Source organism: Diaporthe batatas (genome assembly GCF_019321695.1).
Source record: "Diaporthe batatas strain CRI 302-4 chromosome Unknown Contig00012, whole genome shotgun sequence".
NCBI lineage: Eukaryota > Fungi > Ascomycota > Sordariomycetes > Diaporthales > Diaporthaceae > Diaporthe > Diaporthe batatas.
The window spans coordinates 127,286-152,463 of NW_025408559.1; the positions used below are offsets into that span (position 1 = coordinate 127,286).

Genomic DNA, 25,178 nt, shown 5'->3' on the forward strand with positions numbered 1-25,178 from the left:
TTTTCACATCTGTGTCAGTTTATAGTTTTTGACTTTCGTGACTCCTTATCATAACATCTACTGGCAAGTGTTTCAGGCAATTTTCCTCGGACTATTACGCCGTCATAGTTCCTCGTCTAAAGCAATGCAGCCCAGGGGGCCACTAAGCACTTATGGATACAGCGTCATGATTATCTTTAATCTGGAACGTGGCTATCTCTCGAATCATTATTGAAGGTAAGGGAAGCGCAAGGAAGATTCAATAGGGAAAGAGTTGCCTTTCCCCTTCTAAAACCCTCGCCCATCCAACTATGCATCGCAACGGAACTACGTCGTCAAGGCAGTGCGACCCTGAAGACTCATCTCAACCACAAAGCCCCCAACACCCCCGGCGCTCTTGTGATACCACGGTTGGCTCCGCTGTAGCATTTATCAACAGTTTCCAATCGTCCTCCTCGATCTGCGATTTCCTGTTGCAAAGGGAACTGGTCCATTCTTCAAAGGAAATTTCAGTCTTGAAGGATCTTGTATGGAAAAAGAAGCCTCTTTTTTACCAAGCTAGGCCGCCTCCATCAGTGATAGGTGGCGCCTCGGATCTCCTCGAGCGAGGGCTCGCCGTCTTGTTTGACCTCATCCCCACACTCAGGCTGCCACTTAGCCTCAGCCGGTCCTTCGCTCTCTGGTGTGCCCTCTCTCTTGATTTTGACGTCATCGACCATCCATTCGTGCTGCCCATCGAGCCCGCCTTGAAGGCTCTCTTCATCCAGATAGCCATACCCAACACCATGGCTGAGCTGTGGTTGATCGAAGAAAGGAACCCCATTATAGGCGCCAATTGGAAAGTGCTGGTTGAACTGCGTAGGGCCAAGGTAACCAAAGGGGAGGTTGTCGCCAGGCATGACGGACGTCGTCTGGTAGCGGAGCATTTGCGGAGCCTGGAGGCGAGAGAGCTGAGAGCGCTGTACCTGGGAATCATGACTTGCCTGCAAATCCGCCACCTGACCGGGGCTCAACCGCTGCTCAAAACCGAAAAGCCCGTCGGCAGCAATTGGAACCATACCGGGATGGAGGAGCTCTGTGGCCTGGGGGTCATCCATATGAGCTAGTAGACCGCTCTGGTGATAGCCGAGATCCGAGAGATAGGCCGCACCAGTGCCTAAAGCTTGTGGTGAGGGTTCCTGACCGTGGCTCGGCTCATAAGGGCTTGCGCTTGTAGCGCCGTCGATAGCATCTGCAATGCCATCGTCGTTGAGCAGTGCGACGCCACTGTCACTGCCCGGCTCGGACCCAGTCTTTCCCTCAAACTTGATCTCAGATTTGCTGTGAAGCTTTGATGCCGGGGAAGGAGCGGCGCCGACACTGTTCACAGCTACGTCCTTGTCGTCCTGATCCTGTTCGGATCTGAGCCTTCCCTTGGTCCTCTTCGCGCGGCTACTAGCGGCACGGACAGTAGATCGCTTCCGCCCATCTGCATTTGCGATTCCAGGGCCGGGATTATAGGAGGAGTCGACATCCTCCTCATCATCATCCACACTCTCTTGAGATTTCATTGCCGCCTTTCGCTTCTGAGCCTGAGATCTCGGAGTCTCGGGGGCGTGGTCCATTAGGCCGTGCTTTTTGAGTATCTGACGGAATCGAACCTGTTGTTTCATGAAGTTAAGCCTGGGATCGTGTAGGATAAATGCGATATTTACTGTGCCCTTACCTTAGCAGACGCTGCATTCTTCAAGTTGGAATGAACTGCTACAGCAGCCCAATCCACAGATGCACTAAGAGGGAGACTGGTTAATGGCTTGTTATGAGGGGCGTGATGTGCTCAAAAATAGGATTGATGTTGGTATGAAGAGCACAAAGCAGTTGCTTACTGATTCTGGAGGGAAGTTAGCTGACCAGAGCGCCAATCGAAGTAGTCACACATGAATGTGGGAAAGCTGTGGCCTCAGCATGGCCAAAGCCTGTGCCCAAGCCTGTAGCATGGCAAGACCTTTGGGAACCAAGGTAAAGATGGGAGAAAATGAAGGGGGTTCAGATATCACGAGGGAAGCTGCTTACGCCATTGAATCGGACCATGTTGAAAAAGAGCAGGGACTCAGTTGGAGTCAACTCAATCTGAGCGAGTTTCTTCTTGTCACTCTTGACATTGGTAGGAGTCTTGGGACTGCCGTCTTTGGTGCCACCTTTGTTGATGCCATCATCCTTGGAGGATGGGCTGGGGGTGATGTTGCCTCCGTGAACAGGCATGATTGAGACTGAAGGAGAGGTTCAGCATGCGGGTGTATGAAGTCCATAACAGTTACGCTTGCCTGTGACTCACTCACAATGAAGCTTGAGGGAACAGAGCCTGCTAAAATGATTGGGTCAGAGTCGGACAAAGACTTCAAGTGCGAAAGCTGCTAAGGTGTTTAGTCGAGGTCCGAATTGTGGTGATTGTAAGCGAGGAAGGGACAAAGAAGAAGCGATCAGGCACAGTGGCCTGGTGGTCTCATTTTTAGATGGTGGCAGTGGATGGAAGGGCGCGTTTCTGGGATTAGATTAATGGAGTAGAGGGTTGCCTGCTGCTTGAAAGTGAATTTCTATCCAATGGGTACATGCACTTACCTAGGAACAGTACAGTCTCATGCAGCAGGTCAAGCGGGAGCAGGTCGAGAGGTGGAAATTTGGAGGTTGGTATGAGGTCTGGGGGTAGAAGGCTGGCATGAAATACCTACCTAGGTAGGTAGTTCAAGATGTATGTGATTGAGAAGTAGGAGGGCACGAGGGCAGGAGGGCAGGTAGGCAATTCAGAAGCAGGGGCTAATGGGTCTATCCCCCCAAAGCCATCAACTCACTCAACCTTGCCCCACCACCAACTTCCACACACACACACACACACACACACACACACACACACACACACACAACTTTTTCCTAAACATCCTCCCCATCACCCCGCCACCATGAGCACCAACAAGAAGTGTATGTTTTGTATCCCCATCCACTCTACAGTAACAGGAAGTACTTGCTATGATCAATACTGATGTGTTCTTTAGGGGATGATGCCTCTCAGAAGGATCTCCTTTTTGCCATGCTGATGTCAACTGGCGATGGCAGCGGAACCATCAAGCCAGATTGGAAGGAGGTTGAGAAGATGATGAATGGCTGGGGTTACACCTTTACCATCGGCGCCATGTGTAAGCACCTGGGCACTCGTGTTCTTCCACCTACGCTCTTGGTCAACTCAGAACTAACTCCACTCTCCACAGCCCAGCATTGGTCCAAGACGATCCTGAAGGCCTTCAAGGAGCGACACCCAGACAACTCGGGGGATGGCGGCAACACCAATGCTGGCCCTACAATTGCCAAAACTCCTGCATCCAGCAAGGCCAAGGCTAAGACCAGAAAGCGCCCTGCTTCTGACGAGGATGCGCCCCTGGAGAAAGCCGGCAAGGGGAAGGCCTCTCATGGCACTGCTAAGAAGAGAAAGGTGTGCCAGGACAATGACGAGGAGGAGGATGGGGACGAGCATGTCATCAAGGGCAAGGCTGAGACTGACGACGGCCACAACTCTGTGGCCTAAGCTTGTGGATACCTTCAGGAGTAAACATGCTACTGATCCACTAACCGCACCATTTGTTTGCTTTCATTTCTGCATTACGTTGGGCTTTGAGGCAAATTAATTCACTGAGTCTCAAGAAGACAAGATTTTGCGTTATGTTTTATTTTGATTCCCGCAGTCCTAGTTTTTAGACAATGAAGGCTAAAGGTCTAAGGCATTTGATTAGCAGCTATGATGTAAAAGCCTCATGACTGCTGGAATACTAATTGTTTAAATTTATTATTGAAGTCCTTTAGCTAAGCGGTCTGTTAAACTAATAGTTATTAGGTCTACCTAAGTAATTATTTTAGTAGTTAGAAATTAAATAAAGATATTAAAGATTTATATACTTATTTTTTAAGGCTTTATAGTTAAATATAATTAGTATTTATTATTAAAATATACTTATTATTTAATTTTAATTATATTATAGTTTTTAAATAAAATTATTATATTTTATTATTATATATATTATTTTAAATTTTAAATTTTAATAATATTATAAAAGAATAATTATTAATAATTATAATTATATTTATATAAAAATATATTTTTATTTTTAAAAAATATTAATATTTAATATAAATAATATATAAATTAATATCTATTTATTTAACTTTTATAACTACCTATTTAATAATTTTTATAAACTTACTTAATACTTATTTTTCTTAATAACTTCTTTATATTTATAAATACTTTTTAAATTAATATAAAGAGACTTTATAGAACGATTTTCTTCTTTAATTTTCAATACTTTAAGTATAAACAACCCTTTCTAACACACCTTCTAGCACACCTTCTAACATACCTTCTAAGCTATATATATTTAAGTACTAACTAAGTATTTAAATATAAAGTAAACATTAGAAGGCTAGAAGTCTAGAGTATTAAAAGGTTAGAAGGGGTGCTAGAAGGTTAGAAAGAGTATAGTCTTTATATTTAAATACTTAGTTAGTACCTAAATGTGTGTAGCTTAGAAGGTGTACTAGAAGGTGTGCTAGAAGGTGTGCTAGAAGGTGTGCTAGAAGGTGTGCTAGAAGGGGTGTTAGAAAGGGTGTAGAAGGGGCTTATACTTAAAGTACTAAAAATTTAAAGAATCTTAGTTAAGTATATAGTTTTATATAAGTGTTAGGGCTATGGGCTGAACGCCCGCAGGACCAACCAGTGGGTCCGTGCACTCTACTTATCTTATTAGCCTAAGCGGCCTCTATACCTCTCGAGACGCGGAATTGCAGCTTCGCTACCTCCCCTATACTATTCCTTAAGCAACTCTAGTTTTAAATCAATAATTCTTCATAGATAATTTAAGCCTTCTTTTACTATAGGTTATAAGTATGGTAGTTGTGACAGTCCTTTATTAGGCTTAGTTAATAAGGAAGGTATTTACCTATATAGGCCCTTTAAATAACCCTCTAATAGTTAGTTACTAGTAATTAACTATATTTAATATCACTTCTTCTACCCTTATATATATAAGTCTAGCTAATATTAATTAGTGGTTATAAGGGTGATTATAAATAGTTAGGTTAATAAGATAGTTTATTACTTTATAGCTTAACTATTTAAAAAGTAATTATATTAAGGCTATTAGATTCTATTTAATTTATATAATCTATTTAGTATAATTATCTTTAACTAATAGGATAAAATTATATAACCTATTTAGAAGAATTAACTTTTTTATAAATATTTTAGTAATTACTAGATATAAAACTTAGGTAACCTTTTAAATATTTAGTATTTAGTTTAATGTTACTATTTAAAATTACCTTTTATAAGTGTTTATTATACTTTATATAAATAAGAACTTTATTAAAACTTTAAACTTCTTTGTTTACCCTATTATTAAGCCCTTTTTTATATTTTAATAATACTTTAAACCTTATAAGTTAACTTTATTAAGTATTAGACTCTTTATTTATTTTTAATTAATAAGTTCTTTAATATATTTATATATACCTTTAAATTAATATTATAGTAAATACTCTTTTATATTCTATTAATAGGAATTATTAGTTCCTTAAATTAATTATATTTAACCTTTAAGACGATATAATTTTATTAATATATCTATTCCTTTATAATTAACCCCTTACTATTTTAAAGATTACTTATAATAACTCTCTTTAAAGATCTACTAGATTTATTATTATAATTAATATTATTATTTATTAAAATATAAAATAAAATATACCTTAAAGTAATTTATATATATAATATTAACTTTAAGTTATAGAATATAAATTTATTAGAGAATGAGAAATTTAGTATAATATAAATTAATATATATATTATATAGTACTTATAGGTATATAAATACTTTAATATTAAGGAGTTATATAAAATATTTATAGAGGATTTTAATAAATGAATTAAAAAATATTTATAATTATTAATAAGAACTTTTCTTAAAATTAAAAATAATTTTATATATTAAAGGTATATAGATTAGTTTAAAGACTTATTAGAACTTATTTATATTAAACTTCTTTATTAAGTTAAAGGGGATATTAAAATAGTTTAATAATTAACTTAAAGAGACTTATAAACTAAATAAAGTTCTATTTTATTACAATTTAATTTAAAAAAGAATAGCTTTTAAATTTAAAGATAAGATTATTATTATTAAGGATTTAAGAAGGAAAGATAAGAATAAAAATAAAGATAAAGATAAGGAGGTATTTATAGGAAGTAAGAAAGGTAAAAGTAGGATATATAATAAATATAGAATAAAATCGTTATAATATAAAGATAATAACCTAAATGGTAGTTTAGGATCTAATAATAATAAATAGAAGAAGAAGAATAGGAAGAATAATAAAAAGAAGAAAGATAGATATAATAATAAGTTATATTATAAGTCTAATAAAGAAAATAAAGGGTTTAAAAGAAATCTACTTAATAGATCTTTATCTTTATTTTTATTATTTTTTAATTTTAAATCCTTTAAGGATAGCTATTTTAAAGATGTTTTAAAATATAAATTTAATAATATATTATACTTTACTATTAATAGAATATTTTAATAAGCTATTAGAATTAAATATAATAGCTAATATTAGTAAGTATTATTATAATAATAAAATATATTCTAGTTAAGCTTATAATATATTTAATAATAAAGTTTTTATCTTTTTTAATATATATAAGAACTTAAATGTTTAATTAATATAGTTTTATATAGCTTTTCTATATATATTAAAGGGTATTATTAAAATATTTTATTTATATAATTGTAGGAATAGAGGCAATCACAACCAGTAGATAGTTTGGGTCACGTAACCCTAATTAGTAAACCATAATAAGGAACTCATTACTAGCCCTTTAAGCCTAGCTTCCTCCCTTTTACACAATCTAACTTAACCAACTAAAAATTACTCTTTATATATACATACATAATAATCCATACTAATATTAATTAATAGTTACCTTAAATAACTATAAATAATAAAATATAAAAAGATAGTTAATTATTATAATAAGTAAAGTAATTATACTAATATTATAAAAATAATTAGCGTTAATACTAATCTATTAATTAAAATTATAACAACTATAATAAAAAATATAATAATAATTAATATTAATATTAGTCTATTAATTAAAAATATATAATAAATTATATATATTTATTACACCTTAAAAAGACTTTAATAATCTTTAAAAATTTAAAATCCATCTTTAACTCTTATTAATAACTCCTTACTTATACTTCTAATAAGTACTTTAAAAAGAATATAGTAATTTTTAAAGATTTAAAATCTATAATCTTTTCTTATTAAGTAGCTTTATTAATATTTAAAATAATAACTTAAATAGAAAATATAGTTTATATAATCTATAAGTTACTTTTATTAAATAATTAACTTTAATAAATAAGTTAATACTAAATATTAAGCTTAGCCCTACCTAATCTTCCCCCTTTTTTACCTATTTACTAGATTTCATTACTATAAAGAAGGTTGGAATACATTATATTTACCCTTATACCACTAGGTAAAACGCAATTACACTCTATTAATGCAATTATAATAACAACTCTTCCCTCCCACACCCTTTTTCCACTCTCTCTCTCTCTATACCCACCACACCTTTAACAATACTACCATTACTAAATCCCCTACTACTTATAAATAAATAAATTAGTAGTTAAAATATTATTACTATTAATATACAATTAAAATTAATCCTAATATTTATTAAAAAAATAAGCTCTTTATTTTAATTATAATTATATTAAATATGTTTTTATTAAATTAATAAAGAATAAAAAAGAAGCCCTTAAAGTTAGATTAAATTATTCTTTTAACATTATTTTAACCTATAACTTTTAAGTTATAAATCCATTAAAGACTTAATACTTATTTAAAATTTATTACTTTTAACTTAATTACTATATTATAGCAATCTTTAAGGTAGTATTTAGTATATAATTATCTAGTTTATTAACCACCATTTTAAATATACTTAATTACTATATATAGTTTACTAAGCGTATATATACCTTATTATATCCTACCTATTTTTCCTTTTTATACTACTATTTATTTTTTTATTTTATATTATATAAAACCTTAATATAAGTTGCCACTATAGCTCTATTTTTTAATTTTATTTAAAATAATATATTTTTAATTATATTAATATTAAGATCTACTTTTTAGCTAATTAGAAATAAAACCTAATAAAAAGTCTTTTAAGAGATACCTTAATATATAGATTATATACTATATAAGAGAATATATTAACTTAAATATTAAAAAGTCTTTTATAAATTTAAGTTTAATTTTAATAATTAAAATAAAAATATATTTAATAAAACTAATAAAGAACTATTTAAGAAGATAAAAAAGATTATATAAATAAAGGGTATTTATATTGGATATTATTAAGCTTTAAATATTATTACATTTAGTAACCTTAAGGGTATTTTATTAATTATTCTACTTTTAAAGAACTTTCTTATTAATAAAAATAAATAAATAATTTATATTAGTAAAACTATTTATAATTTAGATTATATTAGGATTATAAATAAAAATAGCTTTATAAAGATTAAATAAAGGTAGGGATATATACCTTTTTCTGGATCTTTAAAGCTACTAGGTTCACTTTTAGGTCCTTTTAGACTTTCTAACTCTTTAAGACCTTTAGGTTTATTAGATCCCCTAGAACCGCCTGGTGGCAGTGGAGGAGGAGGACTATTAGGACCTCCTAGTCTCCTAGGATCGTTTAGTGGTGGAGGTGGAGGAGGACCTTTAGGACCTCTAGGACTTCTAGAACTTTTAGGACCTTTAGGTGGTGGTAGAGGTGGTGAGGGCTAAGGTTCTTAGAATAAGGAAGAGTAGTATAACCCATACTACATACTCTTACTATAGGAAATAAGGAATAGCCTAATTGATACTAATATTATTACTAACTTTAATAAAATATATAAAGATAAAGATATATATATTAAAGACCTATATAATATTCTTAATGATAAAACCCAACTTTTTTTTATTATTTATAAGAATATAAATATTAGTATAATATAATTTAAGCTAATATTTTTATATTTTTAAGAAAAGAATAAAATATATTATATATAAAATATTATATATATAAATTTATTTTAAATTATATATTTAAAATTAAAAATTTATTTTAATAATTATACTAACTATTAAAATTATTATATAAATTAAAATATACTTATTTTTATAAAACTTTAATAAAAGAACTTTAATAAAAATTAATTATAGGTTTTATAATTATTATTTAATAAACTAAATATTTATAACTAAGCTTTTAAATATTATAAGTATAGTAACTTATAAATATAAAATAATATACTTTAAATAATAAAGGGGTATTTAAGTTTATTATAGCTTTATTTAATCTTTTTAATTTATAAAATAACTTTATATAAACTTATATACTGCTTTTAAATATATAAAAGTTAATAACTTAGTAGTTATTATATATTTTATAAAAAATTATGATTATAATAATGAAAATTAGTTTTTTTAATTAGTGTTATTATAAAGGGTATATTAATTATAGTAATAGCTTAAACTATTTATATGGTGGCTTTTATAATAGAGAAAGCTTTTATAAAAACTTTGATATATATATAAATAACTTTAATAATAATAGTAGGTTTTTTAGTTATAGTAAATTTAATAGCTATAATAGTAACTATAGTAATCACCTATTTGAATATAATAATCAACTTAATAAAGGGAACTTTTATTAAAAATATTACTTTATATGTAATTAGGAAGGATATTAGTTAATAAAATATACCTTAAAGAAATAATAATGGGCCTATAAATAGTATTTTAGTACTTAGATAAATAAAAAAGAGGAACTAATAGACTTAGATTATATAATATTTATTATTAATATAAAAGACCTATATATTAATAATAAAGGTAAAAATAAAAAGGAGGGTTCCTTAATTAACTTATAAAACAATAGTTAAATATAATACTTTTAAGGTTAAAGCTTTAACTATAAAAATATAATATTTTTAATGGATTAGGCCTTCTTTTATTTTATTAATTCAGTCCCTAATAGAAGACTAAATATAAGTACTTTTTTCCTATAAGTATTTATATTTAATAATAGGTATTTATATAAATGTTTTTAAGGGATTATTTTAGATATTAAAGCTATAGAATTTTCTATTAATAGTTATAATTAGTTTTTTATATTATAAAAGATTAATTTCTTTATAACGCTTAATAGCTTATATAAGGGTGAAGTAATAATTAAGTTTAAAAATAGCCCTTACTTTATCTTTATAGGAATTATATTTATTAAGATCTTAATAGGTAAAATAGTGTTTTATATTATAGAAATACTTACCTTATTCTTACTATATATATAAGATATGATTATATTTTATATTTTTTTTAAAATATAATAAATAAAGTTGTTTATACTCTATAAGGATAATTAGAGTAGATGTTTTTTATTATATAGAAGTAGAAATATTCCTGGTTTTTAGTAAAATTAGATTTAATGAATATTAAATGTTTTTATAAAGGTTAAACTTTAATAGCTTTATTATTAGTTTAAATATTTTTTATTAATTAACTTTTATATTTATTTTTAATATTAAATATTTTATTAAACCTTTCATTTTAGAAGTTATTTTTAAGTTTTATTATTATTGTTAACTTTATAATTTAGCACTAAGAAGGTTTAAATTTAATTTATAAAATAATTATAACTTTAATTATAAGATTATAGTTAATATAATATATCTTTTATATTCTATTTTATATATTATTAATTTGGTAACTTTTTTAGCTAGATATTTTTTATATTTTTATTTATAAAGAATATATAGGAAGCTTTATGGTTAATATAAATTAATATATATTTAAAATTATTAAATTATTTAGTTTATAATATTAAAACTAACTTTACTTTAATAGAATTTAAAATACTACTTAAATTATAGAATTACTTATAAGTAGGTATTTATTAAAGCCTATTAATTAATTAATAAAGTGAAATAGTATTATAGTTTTCTTTAATATATATTTAAAATACTTTATATAAATTTAGTTTAACCTTTAATAAAAGTTTATTTTATAAATAGTATTTAAGGTTATTAATAATATTATAAAACTTAATAAACTTGTGCTTATACTTTTATATTTGGAATATACCTTTAAATTAATTAGAATTTACTATTAATTCCTTTTATATTTATAAAAATAGTTATTATTTAGAAGATAATAAAGGTATTATATTTTATAAATATAAAATGCTAAATAAATAATACATTAAACACCCAAAACAGCCTAAATATATTTAATATCTTATTTATTCTACTTTAAAGTAATATTTACATTTAAAGGAAAGAAAGGCTAATAAAGCTTATATAAGTTAATTACAATTAATAGGCATAATATAATACTAAACCTTTCTAATAAATTAATAATATTTCAATTTATATAAGTTTAAAAGTATTTTTATAATATTATAAATAATAATAAGGATTTTAAATAATAACCTTCTAGTATAATTATTAGTAAATTAGAGGCTAATAAGATATATTAATTAGAAGCTATACTATATTTATAAATACCTTTTATAAGAAGTATATAAGGTTAGATAATACTATTACTACCCTAATTATAATAATAAGGACAATTATGTAAATTAAAAATAAATTAAAGGTAATATTTTACATCTTTATAGAAACTTTAATAAGCTTTATAATAAAAAGGAGAAAAAATTATATATTTACTTTAAAACTTTAATAAAATAATATAATTAATATATTAGGTAACCCTTTAAGGAATTAAATATATTAAAAATTTTAAACCTAATTAAAGTTAGTATTTTCATTTTTAAGTTATATAATAAAAGAAATATAGTAGAATCTATATCTTTAATATTTATATTATATATAAAATTAAAGGTAAGAATATTAAGCTATATAAAGTTTTAAATTATTTTTAAGGGTATAAGAATAAGGAAAAGAGGTATTTTTATATAATTACTAATAATATAAAGAGTTAATTAATACTTCTTATTAGTATTTATAGCTATATTAATCTATTTTTTAAAATAGTAGTTATGCTTTAAGATATTATTTAAGTATATTTATAGTTTTAGTTTAAATTAAAGAAAATTATTTTAGTATAATTATTAAAGGAGATTTAATATAAGTACCCTTTAAGCACTATTATAAGGATTATTAGGCCTTTTATAGTATTATAAAATTTAGGGTTTATTAGTTTATTATATATTAAGGATATTATATTAAGGATTTTAATATAAAGACTTTTATATATAATTTATATTTATTAATTATTAAATTAAAGTATAAAAAAATAATTTTAATATTATAATAATATAGGTGGATAATACCTAAGCTTAAATACTTTTAAATTTATAAAGTTTTTAATAAAGAAAATTAAGAGAGCCTTTAAATATAAGTTAGGATAAGTATTAATATTTAATATACTTTTTAACTTTTATAAATTATATATTATTAAGAAAATAATAATATTTATATATATTAAAAGAATTAAAGTATTAAGTTAAAGCTAATTAATATTAAAGTATTAAATTATATATAAAAGTATATAAAATAATATACTTAAAGAATATACTTAGCTTTTATTTGCTAGCTAAAAGTAATATTTAATTTCTTTATAGTAGTATAGTTATAAGATTTATTTAAAAGACTATATTAAGTTAAATAAGCATTTATAATAATAAATTAATAATTTAAATTATAGACTTTAATTTATATTAATAGATATTATTAAAGTTAAGTTTATAGTTTTATAAATAAATTATTTGTTAATAATATAGATTTTAGCTTATAAATTAGCTTTATAATTATACTTTTATAAAAATAGAATAAAAATAATACTTATTAGAACATAATAGGTAATATTATTTATTAGTCTTTTATTAAGTATAAAAGGTTATTTAAAATATATTAATATTTAAGATTTATAGTATAATTAATAGCTTTAATATAGGTATTATACTTTCTATTATATTTAGGAAAGTTATAAACCGCTTAGAACTACTATAAGTTCCTATAATTATTTATATAAATTTATTCTCTTTATAAGTGCTTTATTAAACTTAGTATAATTAAAAGAAATAATTAATAATTAATATAATAGTATTTTACTAATTATATAAGTAAAGGGAAATTAATAAGATTTATTAAATTAATAATAAAGATAATCTAATAAATATAATAATAAAGGTAATATTAAATAAAGTATTAGAAAGCTTATCTTTAATAATAAGTTGTAACTTTAAGTATAGAGTTATATTAATTAAAAGGTGTTAAATTCTATTAAACTTTAAGCATTAATAGTACTTAATATATTAAAATATTTACCTTAATAAGACTAAAAAAAAAAAATTGCTAAAATTTACAAATAGAATATTAAAAATAATTAAACTTATAAATTAAAAATAAGGAATAATAATTAAAAAGTTAATAAAAGATAAAGGTATAGAGTTATAATAAAATAAATTAGTAAAAGTTTAAATCTATATTTTATAAGTTACCTATATTTAATAATCTATAAACTATATAATAGGCCTATAATTAGCTTTAAATTCCTCTTAAAAGTAAACTTTATAGCTAATATTTAAACTAATAGTTTATACTAATAAGGTTAAAAGTATATATATTATTTATTATTATATAAACACTTAAATTACTAGTTTATATATAATGAGTATCCTTAGCTAAATTTTATAATTATAATACCTATATTATTAATTTATTTAAAAGTATTATATTATAATATAATTAATAATAATAATATAATAATAATATAATAACTATATAATAATATTATAATAAGCTTTTATTTTAAAAGAATTATAAATAGTTAAGCTTTTATTTTTATTAAATAATTTATAATATTAGGGTTAAAGTTGTAAAAGTTTATAAAGGTCTATAAAGGTTTAAATTCTTATTTATTTATATTATTTTATAAATAATAAGAATATAAGCCTATATATGCATTTAAAAGTAGTTGCTTATATACTTAAATTTAAAATTTAAAATAAATAATCTTATTAGGATTAAGAGATTTATATATATAAAATAATATATTTATTCTAACTTTCTAAAGTAGTAATTAAAATTAAAATATATGGATTAGGCCTCCTTAATAATAGTAATAGTACTTTATATATACCTTTATTTAATGGTATTATAGTAGAGGGAGTTACTCTATTATTGTAAATTAAGGAAAGATAAAGGTTTAAATTTAACTTAACTTAAAAGAGTTAGAGGAAATTAGATTTTTAAAGTAATTACCTAACCATTTAATAAAAGACTATTAGTATAGGAATAAAGGTAATTATAACTAGTAGATAGTTTAGGTTATATAATTTTAGTTGGTAAACTATAGTGAGGGACTTATTACTAGCCCTTTAGGCCTAGCTTCCTTCCTTTTATATAATTTAACTTAATTAACTAAAAACCACTCTTTATATATATATATGTAATAACTCGTACTAATAATAATATTGAATAAATTAATTTATTTTAAATAGCTTATTTTAAAGTAAAACTACATTTTAATAATAATACTATTTATTAGAACTATTTTACTAACTGGAATATATTAACCTTTATTAGTTTATATTAAAAAAATTTTAATAAGTTAGAGGTTAAAGTATTATAACTATTAATTAATAAGCTAAATATATATTATTAAACTTTTAGTTATTATAGTAATTAATCTATTAAAGATAACGTTTTATATATAGTTAAAGGTATATTAAAATTTATTATAGTACTTTATAAATCTTTAATATTAGTTAAAGCTTTATACTTTAGCTTATATACTTTATTATAGGCTTACTAATTATAATAATTTATAAATTATATGTTTATTATAAATAGAATTAAGCTTAATGAAAAAGACTAATATTTTATAAATTAAAAGTATAATAGTAGTAATTTTTATAGTGGATATTATAGTGGATTTTATGGTAGAGGTAATTTTTATAGTAATTTTTAATAGAACTTTTATAGTAGTTAGAATGCTAGGTTTGGTAATTGTGGTGGTTATAGTAACTATAGAGGTTATAGTAATTATAGAGGTATGTTTTTATAGAATGATTTTTATTAGAAGAGATATTTTATGTGCGGTAAGGAAGGATATTAGTCTATATAATATTCTTTTAATGAATAATAATACTTCTAATTAATATACTTTATAGTATAGGAGAATGAGGATAAAGAACTTATAAATGTAGATTATATAATGTTCCTTACTAACTTTAAAGGACTAGATATAGAAGATACTTAACTTAATATTAAATTTAATAATAATTTTAATTAAGTCTATATTTTATATTTAATAGATTAAGTATTTTTATTTAGTTAACCCTTTTATTATAATAATAACTTATAATAAAGGTACTTTAGCTTTAATATTTATATTAGAAGGATGATATTTATATAAAGTATTTTAAGGTATTCTTTTAATATTAATATTATAGTTTACTTTACTACTAGATATAATTAGTACTTTGCTTTATATTGTAATAATACTTTACTTATATTAGATATATTATATGTTAGTGAAGTAAGTATTTATTTTAGATTAAGTGGTGTGATATATTCCTTTAAATTACTATTTATATTAACTTTTATTAGAATTATAATATTTTATATAGTTGATGTATTAATACCCTTCCTACTTTATATTTAGGATATAACTAAACTAATGATTTTCCTTTAAAATATAATAGATGAGGTGGTATAATAGAATGATGATAGTATAAAGAAGACTTTCTTTATTATATAGAAATAAGGATACTTATAGTTTTTCTTTTATTAGATTAATAATTAATATATTAACTAACTTGTTTTTATTAAGATTAAACTTTAATGTCTATATTAATACTTTAGATATTCTTTTATTAAATATTTTTAATATTTTTTTATGAATATAAGATATATAGTGGATATAACTATATTAGAAGTGATTTCTTATTTCTACTATTAGTGCTAGATGCATATATTTATGTTAAAATGTTTTAAATTCAACCTAATAAATAATTATAATTTTAACTATAAGTTTATAGTGAATGTCCTTTATCTAGTTAGATTATTTATATTATATATTATAGATGTTATTATATTATTTAAAGTAGGATACTTTCTACTATTATTATTAATAAAAGATATAGGAGGCTTTTATATAGTTTAAATTAATATATATTTAGGGTTATTAAATTATATTTAGTATAATATAAGTATAAATTTTATATTTTTAAATTTTATATTATAGTTTAAATATTAAGTATTATTTATAAGTAAATTTTAATTAAGGTATATTAGTTAATTAGTAAAGTTAAATATTATTATATAATATTATATTATACTTTTAATATTCTTTTATAAAATTATTTAAAATTTATTTTTAAAAGCTATTTTTAAATAAGCTTTAAGGTTATAAATAATATTATTAGCTTTAATAGTTTAATTTTAACTTTATTTATTTTTAAAGTATATTTTTAAATTAATATTAACTCTTTTCCTATATTATTTATATTTAAATAAGTAGAGGCTATTTAGAAGGTTATAAATGCTATTTATATTATTAATACTAAATAAAAGTTAATAATGCTTTAAATATATATAATAAACTTAATATAACTAATATTCTTTTCCTATTATTATAAAGTAATGTTTAGGTATAGTATAAAAGGAAGGTTAATAAGAATTTTATAAACTACTTATTATTAATAGCTATAATATAACTTTTAATCTTTTAATAAACCTATTATATTTTATTTTATTTAAGTTTAAGAGTATTATTATAATTTTAATTTTAACTTTAATAATACTTTTAATAATAACTTAATTATATTTAAATCTTTTATTTAAATTACTACTTAACCTTAACTTTATAAATATAAATATCCCTTTAGTTTTAAAAATAAGCTAAAAATTTAACTTATTAATATATTTCTTATATAAAAAAGAAAAATAATTATAAATTAGCTTTAAAATTATAAGCTAATAGAGTTATTTTTACTTTTAATAAACTATTTAAAGTATTTAATAAAAGGAAATTATAAATTTAATTAGCTATAATATATTTATATTTAATATATAATTCTAAGAAGTATAATAGTATTTATATTTTTAAGGTATAACTTATATATAAAATTAAGGGTAAGGGTAAGAAGTTATATAAAAATCTTATATAGTTTTTAAGGATATAAGGATGTTAATAAGAAGTTTATTTTAATATAGTTTTTAGCTATTTAAAAGTTAGTTAATACTTGTTATTTATAATTATATTTATATTAATGTTACTTTATATTATATAGATTAAGTTTTAAAATATTATTTAAGTATATTTATAGTTTAAATTAGCCTTTAAATATATTATTTTAGTTAAATTATTAAAAGAAATTTATTATAAGTATTTTAAAAGTATAATTATAAGGGTTATACTATTTTAATATAGTATATTTAAGTTTAGATTTTATTAGTATATAATATATTATAGATATTATATTAATATATTTAGTATAGAAGTCTTTATATTTAATCCTTATCTCCTAATTATTAGACTTTAATATAATAAGGACTGCTTTAAAATTACTACTTTCTAGACTAATAATACCTTAACTTTAATTATTAAGGCTTTCTTTTAGATGTCTATTAAGAAGATTAAGGAGTAGAGATTTTATTATAAGCTTAAAGAATATTTAACTTTAAATAATTCCTTTTCCTTTAATAATACTCTACTTTTAATTAATAGGAATAATATTTATATAAAGTAAAAGAAATAAAATAATAAGCTTAAAACTATAAATATTAAGGTAAAGGATAAGGTATAAAAGTATACTAAGTAATATATATAAACTATTTATTTAACTTTTATTTATTAACTTAAAGCTATATTTAATTTTAATTATTACTTAAATTTATAATTTAAATAAGGTAGACTATTAGAAGCTTAATAAATATTTTAACTAATAAATTAATAACCTTAAATATAGACTATACTTTATTTCTATTAACTTAAAAATTATTAAGTTAATAATTTATTAATAGATTATTTATTAATAATAATAATTTTAACTTATAAATTAACTTTATAATTATATTTATTAATAAAATTAAAATTAAGAATATAAAGTAGTAGTTTAAAGGTAATATTATTTACTAGTCTTTTATTAAATATAAGTATATTATTAGAAGTATTTTTATTTTAGAGATTTATAAAATAGTAAATAGATTTAATATAGGTAGTATAATATTAACTACTTTAAATAAAATTATTAATTATTTAAAACTACTAACTATTTTATTAATTATTTATACTAACTTTTCTTTTATATAAATATCTTATTGCTTAATATAATTAAAGAGAAATGTTTAATAATTAATATAATAGTACTTTATTAATTGTATAAATAATGAAAAATCTATAAAATTTAATGGATTTATAGTAATAATAATTTATTAATATATTTATTAAAGTAAACTTTAATAAATTATTTAAAAGCTTATATTTTATAATAAACTAACTTTTAAGTTAAGGAATATATAAATTATAAGGAATTTACTTTAATTTAAATTTAATAAATTAAAGTAGTTAATTTATATTAAAAATAAAAGTTTATTAAAAGTTAATATAATTATAAAATTATAAATTTTAATTAGTTTTTATAATATAGTATATAATATTATTAAAAGTAAAAGTTAAATTAATAAGGATAATTTTTAAGTATTAAGTTAAAATAGAACCTTTTAAACTACTTTATTTAACTTTAAACCTTTTAAATTTAGGTTTATATTGTTAGTTTTATAGTAAATATTAGTATTAAAGGTTATATTATAAAAGTTATTTTACTTTTAAGTAGTTTAAGGAATTATACTTTTTTTAGTATTTTAAGTTTTTTTTAAACTAATTTTTTAAGTTATTTTTTTAATTGTAGTATTTATATCTTTTTTTTAATAATAAGAGAGTATAATCTATTTTAGGATAAAGCTTATTCTTTATAGTTCTTTTTAATATATATTAATTCTATTAATCCTTAAGTTAAGTTAAGTCTATTAGTATACTATAAAATATTTAGTTTGGTTTAGTTTTAGGTTTGTTAGGGTAATAATGGTAAGAGTATAAGCCTATATATATATTTTAAATGGGTTGTTTAAGTATTTAAATTAATAATTTTAAAGTATTTATTTTATAGTAATTAGGGACTTTCTATAAGTAAATTAGTGTATTTATTCTAACTTTATAAAGATATAGAGTTATAATAGGTATATGGATTAAGTACTTTTAATAATGCTAATAAATTTTTTTATACCTTTATTTAATAGTAGTATAGTAGAATAGTTTCTTTCTTTATATTTATTTTAATAACTTAAAGGTTTTAAGTTTAATTTATATTTAGGATATTTTATTTTTATAATAAGAAAAAGTTGTTAATATAGTAGTTATAATAGTTCTTTATTAAGCTTAATTAGTAAGGAAGGTATTTACCTATATAGGCCCTTTAGGTAACCCTTTAATAATTAATTATTAATAATTAACTATATTTAACACTACTTTTTCTACCCTTATATATATAAGCCTAGCTAACAATAAAAACTATTTTAATAAGTTTTATATATAAAAGTTAATATTAAATAGGTTTATAAAATTATTAAATAGGTAGTTATAAAAGTTAGGTAAGTAAATATTAGTTTATAATATATTTTTAAAATTAAAAATTATAAATTTAATTTATAATAAATTAAAAATATAAAACTTTTAAATTTAAATTTAAAAATTTTACTTTAAATTTAATTTCTTTAAGGTAAATAATATTAAATAAATATAAAAAAGTTTAAATTAAATTAAATTAAATTATAATAAAATAAATTAATTAAAAAAATATAATTATAAATTTTTAACTTTATATTTAAAAAAATATAATTAATATATTAAGAATAATTACTTTATATATATTTTCCTTTTTAAAATACTTTACTTTAAATTATTTATTTATTTATATAAATTAAGAAGTTATATCTTTAAATATATATAGAATAAAAGTGAAACTAACTAGAGTAGTTATATATTAAAATAAGCTACTCTAAGCTAAAGCTAATTATAGTCCCTCTTATTCCTAAAGTATCTTACAACCTGGAAGCTAGAATAAAACCAATAAGCTAGGTAAAGTTGGCTACCTCCACAGGATGTAGAGGGCTGCGAGTAGTTGATTCTAGTCAAATGCACCTGGTTTCTTATGAACTGACTTGTCTGCTATGATGTGATCGGTGTGATGCATCTCAGAAGAGACCGTAATTTGTCAGTAACTAGAAGCGGTATTTGGCATCCTTCTTCTTGTCTCCACCACCGCGCTTCTCTTCATCCCGTTTTACTCTCTTTCGACTCTCCTGCGCAATCATTTCGCTGAGGTCGTCATCATACTGCCATTGCTTTCCAATCGCATCCTCTCTACGACCCTCCTCAAACCTCTTGCGCAGCTCATCCTTACTTATACCGTCATGGCTTGCAAGAGCCTCTGGGTCAAGAGCAACGTCCACATCACCTGGCTTCTTTCGTTTGCGAGTCTCATCATCCTGGCCCAGAATGGGTACGCCTGTCTTGTTCTTGGAAAGGTCATACACCCTATCGCTCCCAAAGAAGCCCTCGGCGCGCGCTTGTCTCTCCGGGACGACCTGGTAGGCGGAGCGTGGTCCGGCATTTTCTTCCGTCTCATAACCACGGCGCTGCTTCCTGAGATCGAATTCGCCCGCCATGCTGCTCTCAACCCCACCCGGTGCACCATACTCGGTTGGTATGGAACTGTTGAGACCGCCAGGAGTCTGGAGTCCACCGGGAGTCTGGAGGCCACCTGGAACATCGGGATCCTCCTCCTCGTCATCGTCCTCTTCTTCTTCGTCAGACTCTTCTTCTTCTTCTGATTCCTCTGGTGGTTTGAGTTCGCCCCAGAGTGTGCGATCCACGGGCTCTGCTTGTGGCTGCGCGACTTGCATTTGTGCTTGAGCCCCGGGATTTCCGGCCGTGACGCCGAATATGTCTCCTCCGTATATCGGCCGGTTGTACTCGTCGACAGGCGGCTTGCCCCACTGTCCGGGACCGAAACCCCAGGACGCCCCAGCTGGCAGAGGAGCGTTGAGGCCAGGTATCTTGAGGAGAGGATATGATGGGGGAGGTCCAACTCGCTGTTGCTGCAAGAGCCATGGCGGCGGGAATCCTGGCTGCATACCCAGAGCATCCCGGAGAGAGTCGCTGATCTCGCCGGGTTTGAAGTACCTATAATCGGCCTCCCATTCCTTGCCCTCGTGGTACAGATCCCCGAAGCGTGTCAAGTCTGGCTTTGTCTGGAATCGAAAGAAGGCGTCGTATAGTTTCTGGTAGTCGATGTCGAGTTTCCCCATCTTACCCTGTACCCTTTCTCGTTGTTTCTGCTTCATTGTCTGGTCGGCCTGTTTCTCCAGGACCGCATCGCGCATCTCGGTAATGCCGGTGTCCGAGATGAACTTGGGCAGCTTGAAGGGAGGCTTCTCGATTCCCCTTTTGCTGGAGAGGTACTCTCGTTTCAGTGACCAGTGGCCAGGAACCGGCACGACATTCCGTTGCGCCTTTATCTGGACCAGGAGTCGCGGATCCGAGGACGATGGGTCTTGCCACTCGACAACCTCGGGGTTTCGAACAAGGGCTTTCAACTCGGCGATAGAGAGCTTGTGAAGCTTCTTCCTCTTCTTCTTGGACATTTTCTGTTGCCCGCTCTGCTCCTCCTCGCTGGGTATGTCGTCGTCCTGGTCAAAGAAGACATCACCCTTATTGCCAGCGTTTGCCTCTCGCTGAACTTCGGTCTCATCCAGCGCCGGGCCGAACTTTTGAAAAATGTCCTTGTACTCGGCAAATGCTGGGTCTTCGTCGTCAAGGGCAACATCGACGGGCCCATCGGTCGGAGCGGCATTTTGCACGGTAGGGTCTTGCTTCACCTCTAGGTCGTCTGTCTTGGGAATGGCATCCTCGCTACTGGGCCCTTCCTGTCCATTCGCGGGGCCGTCGTTGCTCTCGGCGGGCTTTGTGGCAGTCTGTGATCTAAAATCAGCGTCTGAGGATATGGTAAAGGCGGGCTCGTGCTGAATGCTGACCACGGGTTGGGCCTTCTTTTGCTCCTTCTTTTTGGCACGGCGCATTTGATTCTTGCTCATCTTTGGGGCAGCCATCTTGAACGGGACAGTGGCCGTCTATGGCAACGAGCCTGACCGATCAAGCGCGTGGGTAGATTTGGACTGCTCTGCGAGGTCTGAGCCTGGTCGGGCGTGTTGTGGGCAGTTTGGGCGGGACGACGTCGACAGCTTGCGTGCTGGAAAGTTCGCGCCAAGGCTGCGGGTGGATTTGCAGCTGCCACAGTAAGCAAGTACCTGTTGTGGTAGGCAGCCAGCCTCCTTGCGATCTGGGCATGGAGCGGCTCCCAGTCAGCGGACCTAGGTACCTCCCTAGCCTGCCTAGGTACCTGGCCTGCGGCAAAAGAGGTGGACCAGACGACCCGACCCACGAAAATGTACCTAGGTATCTTCTCGGCAAGCAGACTCGCAGTGGTACATAGAGCGAGATGCCAAGCCTGCAAGCTGCGGGAACCACCCTGGGTGCACCAGCCCCTGCTGGGATTTTTTTTTCTGGAGACTGGTACTTAGAATGCCTGCTTATTAGTATCTTATCTCTGGGTATCGAGAGACTGACTGCATGGCACTTCCACCCTGTCCAACATTGGCATCCCCTGTAAACCAACGCACTCCACGACAGCATCATCGCTGCTTGCCAAGCCGAAGCCTGCGCCTCCGTGCCTCTACCTCTCGATAGGAAGCGACACAAGCCCACACTGCCATCGACCCGAGACCAGCACAAGGGCCCATGGCACCAGCTGCCATCGCAATGATCCGGTAGAGACACCGACGCCTCGATTCGCCTCTCCAGTCGCTCGTTTACCGCAGTCGTCCACCACCACCTTTCCTACCTGCACCGTCTCGCGCCGCCACAACTCTTGGACCAGCCTCACCTGATGCCGCATTCGACGTCCTCCGCGTCGGAGCGGCGCGACCCCTCGCAGAACCGTTCCAAGGGCAAACGCGATGCAAGCGTTGACTCTCGCGAAGCCGCCACAGAGAAGTTTCCCGACTTTGACTCGTCCTCCAGCTTCTACACCTCCGGCTCGGGCCCCACCCTCGCACAAGGCCGCCCCGGCAGCAGACAGAATGGCTACTCAAACGGTAGCTCGGCACCTTCCAGCAGCGAGCGATGGGCCCCTCGGAGAGAGAGTTCAGCGCGGGGTGTCAAGTGGGGGCCCACGGGCACACCGTCGCGCGGCCACGGCCGGCAGAAGAGCATCACCGAAGCCGTCAGGAATATCCGGGCTCGCGGCGGCAGTGTCAGCCAGAATGCCCATGAGATTGCCGGCGCCCTCAGGGCCCCTGTCTCTCCGAGACTCATTGTATGCCCGTCCTGTCCCGTGCCCGCGCCCATGTCCCTGGGGGAGGCGTCTGCATGTGCCTTTGTGCTGATTTATGCCTGTAGATCCTGTGCATCATGTGGTACGCGTCATCTGCACTCACCAATACATCGGCCAAATCCATCCTCAACGCCTTTGCCAAGCCTGCCACCCTGACCATGATTCAATTCCTTTTCGTATCGGCCTACTGCCTACTGTTCTCGTGGCTCGCCGCTTCATCCTCAGCCGTCCGGTCCGCCGTGCCGGCATTGAAACACGGGATCCGCCCGCCGAGTGTGGAGGTCCTCCGGTCGACGATGCCCTTGGCCCTCTTCCAGATAGGGGGCCATCTTTTGAGCTCCAACGCGACCACCCTGATACCCGTGTCCCTTGTCCATACAATCAAGGGGCTTTCGCCCCTGTTCACTGTTCTGGCTTACCGCTTCATCTACGACATCAGGTACCCATCCGCCACCTACCTGTCATTGATCCCCCTGACCGCCGGCGTCATGCTTGCATGTTCTGGGAAACACTCCAATTTTGGCGGGCAGCTCCTCGGGATCATCTATGCCCTCCTTGCCACTCTCATCTTCGTGACTCAAAATATATTCTCCAAGCGTCTCTTCAACGAGGCCGCGCGCGCCGAGGCCGAAGGGTTGACTGCAAAGACGCGAAAGCTTGACAAGCTGAACCTCTTGTGCTATTCCTCCGGTCTTGCCTTTGTATTGACAGCGCCGATCTGGTTTTGGAGTGAAGGAATCGGCATCATCGGTGACTTCCTCCACGACGGCGCCGTTGATCTCGAAGAGGGCCCCGACACCTTCGACCACGGCCGCTTGTTCGTTGAGTTCGTCTTCAATGGCACCTTCCATTTCGGCCAGAACATATTGGCCTTCGTCCTCCTCTCGATGGTGTCTCCCGTGACATACTCGGTAGCAAGTCTTCTCAAGCGAGTATTTGTTATTGTCATCGCCATCCTCTGGTTCCGAAGCCCGACAACTAGGCTGCAGGCTGTAGGCATCGGGCTCACCTTCTTTGGTCTCTACCTCTACGACAGGAGCAGCGAGAAGAACAAGGCGGACCGCAGGGCACGGAACATGACCGAAAGCAATGTGACCCCATTGTTACCCCTCAACACAGCTGATGGACTACGAGTGAACCAGCCTGCTACCGTCTTCGAGAGCCCTGTGTCTATCGCGCCAAACCCTGCCGCCCACCCCTACACCAACGGATATTCCAACAGCAACGGGCACAACGACGACAGTAAGAAGTCGGACGACACCGGTACTGTACGGACAAGAGCTCAGAGCAACGCGCAGTGGCTCCCGCCAGGAACGAGGCAGGAAGAAACCTGGCGGCTAGGTGATCAGGACGCTCGTCGCCCGGCGTGATCGTTGATGGCTGCTCTCTGTGTCTCGGGAAACTGTCAAGGCGGGGTTAGGTACGCGAGGCAGTGCGGCGGATTGGGTGAAACAGATACAGGATATTGTGACAACTGCTACGGTTCCGGCGTTCATCGGGTAAAGGTCTTATAAATGTCAAGCTCATACACATACATGTCGTCAAGCTATCTCTTGTGCTAAGCGTTTTATGAAGGTTGTCCCACACCTCTACCACCAAGGCAATCTCCCCACAAGGC

General features: G+C 29.4%; 4 protein-coding genes across 4 annotated transcripts; 2 read left to right on the forward strand and 2 right to left on the reverse strand.

Moving 5' to 3' along the window:
* Positions 1-551: 551 nt before the first annotated feature.
* Positions 552-2,220, reverse strand: KVR01_009765 (uncharacterized protein; the record flags this gene model as incomplete). The annotated part of the gene is made up of 3 exons (XM_044794452.1): positions 552-1,604; positions 1,685-1,771; positions 2,047-2,220. The coding sequence occupies 3 exons, from the start codon at positions 2,218-2,220 to the stop codon at positions 552-554; spliced, it is 1,314 nt and encodes a 437-aa protein (XP_044641013.1).
* A 695-nt stretch (positions 2,221-2,915) lies between these two features.
* Positions 2,916-3,535, forward strand: KVR01_010002 (uncharacterized protein; the record flags this gene model as incomplete). The annotated part of the gene is made up of 3 exons (XM_044790171.1): positions 2,916-2,934; positions 3,009-3,149; positions 3,222-3,535. 3 exons carry the CDS (start codon positions 2,916-2,918, stop codon positions 3,533-3,535), a joined length of 474 nt encoding a protein of 157 aa, XP_044641250.1.
* A 16,562-nt stretch (positions 3,536-20,097) lies between these two features.
* On the reverse strand, positions 20,098-22,468 carry KVR01_009877 (U2 snRNP complex subunit CUS1). The gene is made up of 2 exons (XM_044784848.1): positions 22,203-22,468; positions 20,098-22,142 (listed from the first exon to the last, which is right to left on the reverse strand). Exons 1-2 carry the CDS (start codon positions 22,275-22,277, stop codon positions 20,388-20,390), a joined length of 1,830 nt encoding a protein of 609 aa, XP_044641125.1. The 5' UTR covers positions 22,278-22,468; the 3' UTR covers positions 20,098-20,387.
* Positions 22,469-22,799: 331 nt separating this feature from the next.
* On the forward strand, positions 22,800-24,930 carry KVR01_010045 (uncharacterized protein; the record flags this gene model as incomplete). The annotated part of the gene is made up of 2 exons (XM_044787404.1): positions 22,800-23,542; positions 23,626-24,930. Exons 1-2 carry the CDS (start codon positions 23,114-23,116, stop codon positions 24,928-24,930), a joined length of 1,734 nt encoding a protein of 577 aa, XP_044641293.1. The 5' UTR covers positions 22,800-23,113.
* Positions 24,931-25,178: the final 248 nt, after the last annotated feature.

Coding starts and splice junctions, on each gene's coding strand:
- KVR01_009877 (XM_044784848.1), bottom strand. CDS start 22,277: ATGGCTGCCCCAAAGATGAGCAAGAATCAAATGCGCCGTGCCAAAAAG. Junction 22,143..22,202: donor AAAAGAAGGCCCAACCCGTG/GTCAGCATTCAG, acceptor TTTAGATCACAG/ACTGCCACAAAGCCCGCCGA.